A 10,562-nucleotide genomic window follows, 5' to 3' on the forward strand; every position below is an offset into this window, starting at 1 on the left:
TTGCTCTGTCTTCTCCCTGTCCCCCCACCTGCACTTTGGGCCCTCAGAGTGGGGCACTTGTGGGGGCTCCTCAGAGATACCTTGCCAGGGGTCTCTGACTCCAGTTCCTGGGCATGTGCAAAGCTCTCAAGTTTTGCTCTCATGACTCCCCAAGTTTCATAGCCACTTTCTGCCAAGGTTCACCTGGCCCCTAGCAGGAAGACTTTTGGGTAGAGTCCTTTTCAAAGTGGTTCCTAGCTGGTTCCTTTTCTTGGGGTCCACACTTGGCTCCAAGAAAACACACACTTCAGCCTTGTTTTGGTGTAGATGCCCCTGCCTCCGTGCTCAGCCCTCTCCCCTCACCTCCCGTACAGGCCATCAACCAGCACCTCTACACGGTTCCAGTCCCTGCACCCCCAACCATGGCCAGATTTCAGAGATTTCCCAGTGGATCTCTTGAAGCTCCCCTCGCTAGGGTTAGGGTGAGGAGTGTGATGATTAATTTGACGTGTCAACTTGGCTGGGCTGTGATGCCCAGATATTTGGTCAAACATTATTCTGGATGTTTCTGTGATGGTGTGTTTTGGATGAGATTAACACTCAGATCAGTGAACTCTGCATAAAGCAGATGACCCTTTATAACATGAGTGGGCTTCCTCCAAAAGCTGAAGGTCTTAATGGAACAGAAGACTAATCTCACCTGAGCCAAAAGGAGTTGTGCCGGCAGATGGCCTTTGGACCTAGATGACAACTCCTCCCTGAGGCCCCAGCTGCCGGCCCGCCCTGCAGGTTTTAGGCTCACCAAACCTCCCCGATTGTGTGAGCCAGCCCCTTAAAAGTAATGTCTCTCACTCTCTCTCTCTTTTTCCCTCATCCTGTTGGTTCTATTTTCCTGGGAAATCCCGAGAAATACGGGGGGAGCCCCCTGTGGGGAGAAGTGGACAACTCAGAACACCCTGACAATTCCCTCCACATGAAACCTGGCAGCCAGTCTCCTCACCTGCCCTCTCTTTTACTGAATATTAAACTATGAAGACATTGATGTGCTGACTGGGGAAATAGCTGTTGTCCTGAACTAGGTAGGTTTCAAGACGGCATGTATATAAGATCCCATTTTATGAAGAGAAAATACGCATAAACATATAGCAGAAAGATTTGAAATAGTTACAACAGATAAGAACCTCTGGGTGGTGGCGACACAGTGATTTTTTTCTTCTCTAGATATTCCATGAATATAATATTTATACTTTTCTAGTTTTGTGACAGGAGAGTAACTATAGGGCTTTAAAAAGAAAAAAAAAAAGGAAATCACAGAGATTTTAAAAACATGAACAACTAAAAATTTACTATTTTTTAAAAAACACGACACCCTTGTAGCCGCATCAAGACTGTGACCTCTTTTCACAACCCGGCCCCTCATGACCTGTCCCCTGTCTCTCACCTCGTTCTCCTGGCTCCTGGGTCCCTCCGAGTTGATGTTCTGCTCTGGGGGAAATTCAAAGTTGAGGGCTCATTTACAAATTTCCCATTTTCCAGTGAACCTGTGACGTGGGAAATGTAGGGAGTTAGGAAATGTGCATCTCCTCTTTCCAGACAGTTCCCTCTTTGGCTGGGACACCACCACCCTGAGAGGGGAGGAAAGTGGGGTGGAGAGGGCGGGGTTTTTCCTCTCATGCCCCGAAGGGGACTTTACCCCTCCTGGTGCTGTATTCAGTGACCTGGAATGCCGTCTCCATGAAAATCATAACGATGGTCCAAGAAACTTCACATCCTTGCACCCACCCATGCACACCTACATACATGCACACATAGCAGAAAAAAGGATATCAGAAATGAGCTTGCAAACTTGGGTACAAACCTGGTTAATGTCTTAGAGGACAATAAAACCATAACCACTAGTGTTATTTCTACTGGACAAAAGTCATTTGCAACATAGCAGTCTTTCAACATCTAACTTTACAACGTTAGAGTCCTAACATATAGTAAATATGTTACGTCCCCTAGAGGGTCAGATCAGCTGGAGGTGGAGTTGTTAGTCACTGTTCTAGTATGACTTTGGAAGGGCACACCTTAGCAGATGACATGGGGACTGTCCTCACTTTCCAGACCCAAATCACAAACCGTGAGCCCAGAGCGCCAGCCTTCTTTCCTGTTAGGGAGTGGACTGGAGAAGCCTGGTGCCGGGTGGCCTGTTCTGTCTGCTCCTCCGCAAAGCAGAGCACAGTGTTGTCTCCTTGGACCCAGGATCAGGGGGTGCTGGACTGGTAAGTTGCAAAGGATTTTTGTCCAGTAGAACTTATGGCTCTTTTCCTATCAAACCTCTGTCCCTCTCCAGCCTCATTTCAGACACAGCCCCACACCCACCTTTTCTCCTGCTCAGAATGACCCCCACCCCAACCCTGGGCAGCTGTATCTGCTCTTCTCTGTGTTTGCGATGCTCTAACCCTTCGGGGTCCAACAGGGTAGCCACAAGCCATGTGTGGCTGTTAGACACTTGAAATGTGGCTCATGTGACTGATGAAGTGAATTCTTCATTTTTTAAACTTAATTTAAGTTTAAATATAAAAACTGACTGTCAGTTTCATTATTGGAGAGCTTTTGAAGATATTTGGAGTAATCTGGGATTGTTTCTACTTGTAATTAACTTTTCTGGCTGTATGTTTAATAACTTTTCTGGCTGTAAATCTACTTCTTTGTACATTTTATGAAAGCTAAATCCAGATCAAGAATTTCCAAAGAAAATTCAGTATGTAAATTGAGAGGGACTGTAAGTATAAAATACTCAACAGATTTCAAAGGCAGTACAGAAAAACGTAAAATATCTTATTACTAATTTTATATTGATACATGATAAAGTGATATTTTGGATATATTGGATTAAATAAAATGCATTGTTAAAATTTTATCCATTTCTTTTTACTTTTTAATGTGGCCTCTGGAAAATTTAAAATAACATATGTGCTTGCATTATATTTCTGTTGGACAGAGCTGCTCTAACCGTCTCCTCTTTCCACACAGGCTTTGGGACTAGAAGGATCTGAACTCTACTTCAAGCCATACCACTCACTAGCTGTATGATTTGGGGTAAGTGACTCAATCTCTCTGTGCCTTGATCATTTTTTTAATCTGTAAAATGGGTGTGGTAAGAACAGCCTTGAAATGCCTCCTGCCTCAGCCACTGAGTACCTGCAAGTGCTCAGCCATGTTAACTGCCTTTCTCTCTGGCCACGTCCCTGCACATCCTTCAGGGCTCATCCAATATACCGCCTTCTTTGGGAGATCTTTCCTAACCCTGCCAGAAGGGTCTAGTTCTTTGCCTTTACCTCTCTTATAAACTTTGACACGTTTGTGGTAAAGTGGCATCGTTCCAACATTGCAGCTTTCTCAAGGTCAGAGATTCCTACTTTCTTTGTATGTGGGTGTGAGCCTTTAACTCTTACGGAAATTTTCAAGCATACACAAAAGTTGAGAGCGATATGATGTACCAACCACCCCTCTCCCACGATGACAGCATTTCCATCGTTGTATTTCTCTGACTTCGCACGGTACTCAGCACAAAGTTCTGTTAGAGTTTGTGGTAGATGGCAGACAACCACACTCTTTGCTGCTCCTCCCATCAAACAGTGGAGTCGATTTCTCCACCAGCTTTTAACTGGACTGGCCCTGTGAGCAGCTTGGACCCACAGAATGTGGTAGAAGTCACTGTGCAGGCTCTGAGCCCAGGTCTCAGGAGACCTGGTGGCTTCTGAATCTGCCCTCTGGGAACCCTGCTGCTGTGCGGACAAGCCTGAGCTGGCCTGCTGGAGGATAGGCGACCGTGTAGAGCAGAGCCCACCAGTCCCAGCGGAGGCCCCTGTGCACCCAGCAGCTCACTTGCCGTCAGGGAGGCCATCCTCGACCTTCCACCCCAGATGAGCCATTAGCTTACTGCAGAGGTCAGACAAGGTGGCCCAGACAGAGAAGCCACCCAGTCAACCCCAGCATCGTGAGAAAGAATAAATATCATTTGTCTCTGTTTCAAGGGGGATTTAAACGTGCAGAAGGCTACCTGATAGAATGTAATGAAAGTTTGGGAATGAGTTAATGCCGCCCCTCCAGTGCACTCAGGTAGCACCCTACGTGTCCGGGGGCAGCTGCTGTACCCCAGGGCTAAGGAAACTATCCCACACTTCACAACCCCAGCATGGTGCTCACTCAGCCATGAGGGCAAGTCACAAGGGAAGGAGGACTCAGCTCTAACATACTCCCCCCTACATTTGTAAACTTTTCTGCACCTTATTCTGCTCAACAAATATTCTTTGAGCAGATAAGATGGGCTAGAACCTGGTTCAAAAGATTAAGGGGTCCTGCTGCAGAGTTGTTCACAAGGTGTTAGTCTCATAGATTTCCAGGGCAGCAGAAACTCTGGCCATCACGGTGACAGTGAGAGGACAGGATAGAACCTCATCCCTCGGGAAACTCATGTTCCCAGATATCCTTAAACGTGGACAGCTCCAAGCCTCCCTTCTAGAATGCATGTAGTTTGGGGGTTATGTTGAGCCCTGGAACAGGATGGTTCTTTTAAGTAGAAGCCAGCCTTCTTATTATTTGGGTTAACACGTTCTCCTGAAGTATCCACATCGTCTTATTGGGGGAGTTTGAATTCTTTAGATAATGGCTTCATAATGTTCCACCTTATTGGACCCGTCCTTGGTAATTTTCAGTATCTTTTATCCTTTCATTTAATTAGGGCCTTTCAGCCCCATTGACCCCAACTGGATGTCAAGGAGCAGCCGCTGTGGCAGCTGTCCCTGGTACTGACCTGCCTGGTGGCCGGCGTTCCATTTGGAAGTGCCTCTGGCTTTGCCTTTGCTTCTGTGTCTTATGGTGCGGTTGAAGATGGAGTTTCTCTGGATTGAGATGTAGTAGCCGGGTTCTTTGTCTTGCGTCTCCTGGTCAGCTTGGGGTGTCTTTTCATCTTCGGAGAGGAGCTCAGGTCTCACACGGGCCGACTCATCCACTTTCAATAAACCATGCACTGATTTCTTCCCAGGCTTTTCCAAATCGTCAGATTCCCTGGTCTCCATGGAGACAAGTTTGATTCTCAACAGAATGACTGGAGATCAGTAACCTCTCCCAAACTGCCCTGGTTCTGAGTGCTTTAGGACAGAAAGAGAACAACTTCCAGTCAGTGTCAGCAGGCTAAATATGCCGTTCAGAGTATGGAATTCCATTCACATTCAGATTTGATGAAATTCAGAATAATCTGTGCATCCTGGAGACCACATCTTTGTCAACGAAAATTACAGTTTAACCACTGCAATTTGGATGCATTCATGTATCATTTTATAATTGAGGTTTGTTAATTCTATTCATAGGCTGCACTTTGGGGGAAAATGCTTAAAGTGGCTCGTGTAACTAGCTTTCAAGTAAACATCTGCTGAATAACACAAGAGAGAGTAGCAAACACAGTGAGGGGAACTCTAGAAAACCAAAGCAAGGGAAAGGAAGATGTATGGACACAAAGGGTCGTGGGAAGAACAAGAAAGGCTATTGGAGTGACAGGTCGCGTGACAGTAAACTTGGAGATGGGAAGTCTAGAACCCTGGCAGAACAAACCTTCTGCTGTCCACTTGTGGCCAAGCCTGGTTGGTGCATTAGTGGCCTCTCTGACTGGATGATGTAATGTGACAGCTGTGGGAGTGACAAGCCCTCCCACATCCCATAGCTACCCAACTGGCTGGAGGAACAGAATGGTTAGCTCCTTCTGGGATGACCACAGAAGACAGAATCAGAACCAGGACGATTTTCATCGGAAAAAGAGGTGTATTAGGAATACACCAGGACTGCCAGCACACCCCCTTCCCTCCCAGCTCAGGCCTTCTTTTAGGGTGGCAGGTCTCAGAGGGGAGTGGGACCACGTGCATCTTTGAGGGAAGTGTAAGCCGGTAGGACAGCAGGCTGGACCGGGAAGCCAAGCTAGGAATTCTCTGTGGCTCCTTACCCATCCGAGGCTTCAGAACCTGGGGTCCTGTGGGTTCTGTGGAAGTTTAAGGGGTATATAAATTGTGTGTGTGTGTATGTGTATATACATTTTTCTTCATTATATATCCAGAACCTCTATCATGTTCTCAAAGGGTTTAGAGATTCAGGAAAGCTTAAGAACCATCTTTTCTGTCTCTTTTTTTCTGTAAAACAGAAAGAATGGGAGCTTGGACTTGAGAGCTCACCCCCTTTCCCATTGCACTTTTCTACTTACAGCCAGGTGCCCTGGCTACCGCAGGCCCTGCCCTTGGAGTTCCCTGTGGGTGGGTTCCCAAATTCTTCTCCTCCCCCTACCCTAGTCCAAACACATGCCATGATTGCAGGACAGTTGGTCAGGTGATCTTAGAATCTTCAGGAGGCGTATGGGCTTCTCACAGCCCCAGGCAGAGAATAGCCTTGTTTATCTAAGGCAGGAATTAGAACTTTCTGCTTAGGAGAGCTTTGAGGATCCAGGTTCCTAGAACCAGCTACCTGATGACTCAGAACAGGAGGCTCACCCTGGGATCCCGCCTCCTTTCCTGCCTGCCCACAGGTCTGATGATATTTAATGTCCTAGCCAAGTGTAAAGGTGTTAGAGATTGAGAAGTGTTCAGGGGAGGTCCTGCCTCGAGGCAGCTTGGTTGGAGGCAGGGGCGCTGCTGGGTTTGTGGGGACCTGGGGAGCTCCTTCACTGTCATGGTCAGCTGTGTGACTTCAGCAAAACCCTTGTAGTCCCAGCATCCATGTCCTGATCTGTAAATGTTGGGCTGCGCACTGTGGGGTCCCATCCTGCTGGCCAGTCCAGATGTCCCTTGGAGAGTAAGGCTGCAATTTTTAGTGGCCATAGGGTAGAGTGTAGTGGCTAAGAGGTCACATTTAAGTGCTGGACAATTAATAGGACACCCCTCCCAAGAGTACCTGGGATGGCCTTGCTTATTACAAGCATGGCAAGGAACCCATAGCTGTTGGGCAGGATGGGTGATTTTCGCTGACAGCACATTTGACCTGAGTCAGCAAGGGGATGTGGTTACAACGAAAGCTAAATTGTTCTTGAACCACATGGTGGAACAAGAGAGAATGGGAGGGTTCTGTCCTGGCCAGTTGAGTGGGGGACCCCTGCCTATGCTCCGTTGAGAACCTGCCCACCCAAAAAGGGACTGGGTGGGCGAGCAGAGAAGACCCAGGAGGGACAAGGTCAAGGTTGTCTCACATCAGCTCTCTGGGACCTGGGATAGGATGGGGTGGAGTTAGGACTATGGGCAAAGACAGATTTCAGCTTTGAACTTCAGAGCTGTCCAAAGGTGACATGGCTGCTTTGGGGGGCAGTGGATTCCCCATCATTGGAGGTGTCCAGATGGAGGCTGTTGAGATTTTAGGATTTAGCAACTCTAACCGATGCCCCGACATCTCCTCCTCTCTTTTCCCTTGCCCTCTGTGCCTCCCAGCTGGGACCAGACTCTGATACTGAGGCTGATCTCAGCTTAGAATTGATCTGGGGGCAACAAGTGGGCAGGGGTTCTCTGGAGGTGGGGCAGGCCGGGTAATACAGGAGTTAATTGGGTGTTGGGCCAGTCTATGGAGGTCTCTGAACAGGGTTGGGGAGTTCCTACCACATCCTTGATGACTGTGAATGAGGAGGTAGAAGGATCCTGAAAGCTCTGGGCTGGCTGAGCTGGGAAGTCTGAGGCCAGAGGGCAGGAGTCACCAGGTATTACCCAGGTGTGGCAGGTGAACACAGAGACCAGGGTGGGGCAGTGTTGGCAGAGGGAAGATGTCAGAGAGGAATGACAGGATCGGTGACTCCAGGTACTTTTGGGAGGAGCAGGGGGAGGGCCATCCCCAGGGCAATGGTGGCCCAGGGTGCCTGGGTGGGCCAGTGTCACTCTCTGTTTGTCAGGGAAGTGGGAGTGAAGCTAGCTTGGGCTTGGAGCACACTGGTTTCAGGGATGTGCAGTTGAAGACCTCCCAGGAGGAGAGTCTGCAGTTGGAAATCCTTGGCTGAGGCTGACTGTTATGAGCAGGGCATCCCCTGCTCTGAACGTGGGGTATCTTGATGAAGGCCCCCATGTCATGGCCCTAAGCAGGGTGATTATTATCATTACCATCACCATGATTATTTTAGGCTGCTTTAAAAAAAAATTGAGGTATGATTTACATACAGTAGAATGTACCTTTGTTAAATGTGTGCTTCTAAGTTTAGCTGTGATGTGACAACAGGAAGGGCTTGAATGCACTGTCCCAGGGGCAGGCGGGTCCCTGTGGGAGATGGAGCCTCTAAGAGGGAGGCAGACCTGGCTCATCCCAGCTCACCTGCATCATTTCATTCCTGGTCCTAGGATTGGTACCTTAAACCCCTCCCAGGTAAATGGCAGTGTTTGCTTTGGGCTGTGACCAACAAAGGCACCTTTTATCTTTTCTTTCTTTCCATTCCCTACCCTCCTCCCAGCAAAGGGGGAAAGCTAGTGAGGAAGATTTTGGGTAGCAGAGGGAAAACGTGAAGTTTCTGGCTTGGTGGAAAAGCCCCAGCGAGGAAAGGAGCAGGGGGAGCTGCCCCAGGGGCTGCTCTGCTGTCAGGATGACTTTGGCTGTGAGACTCACAAGTGTAACGTGATGGTTGTAGAAAGTGGAAAACACAGCCGACCACAAGGAAGACAGCTGTTGCCCTGCCCGTGGAGATGCCGCTGGGAAGGTTCTGCTGTTCTCAGCAGAAACAGAGGAGAGGAAGGGAATGGGAGACCCACAGAGAGAAGGCTCCTGGGAGAACCTGAAGTGAAAAAAAAAAAACAAAAAAAAAAAACTTTTACTTCAGATTTACAGAAGAGTTGCTGCTAATGGAATTTTTAAAGCAACTTTTAAAGGAACCAAAGAGCTCTGAGTACAATATTAAGTAGCTCATTATTATTTTAACAAACGTGGAATGCTTCATGAATCTGCGTGTCATCACTGCTCAGGGGCCGTGGTAATCTTCTCTGTAGTGTTCTGATTTTAGTATATGTGCTGCTGAAGCAAGTGCTTAAGTAGTTTATTATTTGAAGGTTTTCACCTTTTCTGCACATAGTTGATGTTCAGTGTAAGCAGGCAACAAGGATTTGGGAGGTGAAGGTCAGGGTGAGCTGTTGGGGAGGACTGAGATCCTCCAGCAATATCGCCACTGCTGGAGGGACAGGGGTTGCCGGTCACGGAACTTAAACAGCCAGGAATAGAGCCTTCCCCCATTGCTTGATGTCTGCTCCTTGTGCTCTTTCCCGCTCTCTTTCTGGCATGTGTGAGGAGTTTGGGAATTTGTCCTTTATTAGCAGAAGACCAGAGTGAAACCTTGGGTGAGATGAAAGCTTAAGTTAATCCCAGATCCCAACTTCTTACGAAAAGACCAGAGCAAACCTACAAAGGAAGACAGCCACCCAACAGGGGAGGCTGAAATTAAGAATCAAATTTATGGCGGGACTAGCAGGCTCTTCCCCTAAAAATGCTAATTAAGATTAAGAAGCATCACTGATGACTAGCTTGTGCTTTGAAGTTCTTTAAAAAAAACTATGTACACAGTTCATAAATCAAAGCTAAATTAGAAGGTAAAGATTATAAAGGAGAAACATAAAACAAAGCGATGGAAACGTCGTAGGATTTTTCCTGTTGTTCTGTAATTGCTCCTGAGGCCAAACACGGCTAGTTCTATTCAGATTTCTGCTGCAGCCTGGGTTAGCCAGAAGCCACCCCAAGGGATTACTGAAGGAGCTGTGCCTCTTCCCTGCACCCCACCTTGATAAAAGAAGAGGAAAAGAGGGGAAGAACCTGGCCTTTTGGGGTGCCATATTTCATACAAAGCGGAGAGTGGTTCTGAGGGAGCCTTGGAAAAACCCAGGATTCCTGCAGGAAGGGGAGGCTCCCAGCCAGGAGTCACCGGGCTGTGGGACCCATAGGCCTGCTCCAGAGTCTCCTAGGAGAGGGTCCTGGGAGCCTAGGGTGATGGCACCTTATCCTTTGTCACCCCACCCGTGCTTCGTAAGGTTTGGGGACTTGCTGAACATGGGACTGGAGGTGGCTTTAAGTCAGAGGATTTCTGAAGGCAAGACCTGCTGAGGGACCTCACACTGTTGGACTTGAGGGGGCTGTGGCTTGGTGCGTCTTAGACGGGGATGAGGCATGCCCGCTCTTCTTTGTTGGCCACGGCCTTTGGAGAAGCCCTTGCAGAAGACCCCAGATTTCCCCAGGGCTCCTTAGAGCTCAGAGGGCAGCGAGATGGTGCAGATGAACACTAGCCCAAGACAACCTCGAATACTCCATTAAGCGAAGCATCAGAGCCAGGCTGAACCAGAGGGATGCCTCCTGCCATGGACACGCAGCCAGTCATAGAAGGAGACCTCGACTTGCCAATCCCTGCTGCATCCTGCACCCCCGAAGAAGGGAGGAGGATGAGCAGGGGTCTCTGGGTCTGCTCTTCCACCCCCCAAATAGTCAAGCCTGTGCTAGAGGGAGGGGAGAGGGGGAAATGTGAATAGTGTTTGGACATGGCTGAAATGGGCAAAAGATACAGGTAGTTCACAGAAAAGGAAATAACAAATCCCTTGTAGAAACCTGTGAAA

At 48.3% G+C, this 10,562-nt stretch overlaps 2 protein-coding genes and 1 non-coding gene across 5 annotated transcripts in view; 1 reads left to right on the forward strand and 2 right to left on the reverse strand.

Moving 5' to 3' along the window:
- Positions 1-10,562, reverse strand: part of NGEF (neuronal guanine nucleotide exchange factor) — a 101,339-nt gene that overhangs the window by 66,467 nt on the left and 24,310 nt on the right. Inside the window, exons 2-3 of one of the 2 annotated variants that reach the window (XM_032480521.1) lie at positions 4,781-5,117; positions 1,421-1,520 (exon numbers count right to left, since the gene is read on the reverse strand). In XM_032480521.1, coding sequence (XP_032336412.1) covers positions 1,421-1,520; positions 4,781-5,045 — 365 coding nt within the window. In that variant the 5' untranslated portion in view covers positions 5,046-5,117. The remainder of the gene's footprint in view (positions 1-1,420; positions 1,521-4,780; positions 5,118-10,562) is intronic. The other variant, XM_032480523.1, reaches the window with a different exon arrangement.
- The window catches only part of NEU2 (neuraminidase 2), an 82,614-nt gene that overhangs the window by 27,859 nt on the left and 44,193 nt on the right, over positions 1-10,562 (forward strand). For both annotated transcript variants that reach the window (XM_032480524.1, XM_006191149.3), the window contains one exon: positions 2,998-3,063. In XM_032480524.1, coding sequence (XP_032336415.1) covers positions 3,054-3,063 — 10 coding nt within the window. In that variant the 5' untranslated portion in view covers positions 2,998-3,053. The remainder of the gene's footprint in view (positions 1-2,997; positions 3,064-10,562) is intronic.
- Positions 8,889-8,991, reverse strand: LOC116663950. Its single transcript, XR_004320302.1, has one exon. It is a non-coding gene; the product is annotated as a U6 spliceosomal RNA (small nuclear RNA).

This window comes from Camelus ferus, chromosome 5 (assembly GCF_009834535.1).
Source record: "Camelus ferus isolate YT-003-E chromosome 5, BCGSAC_Cfer_1.0, whole genome shotgun sequence".
NCBI classification, from domain to species: domain Eukaryota; kingdom Metazoa; phylum Chordata; class Mammalia; order Artiodactyla; family Camelidae; genus Camelus; species Camelus ferus.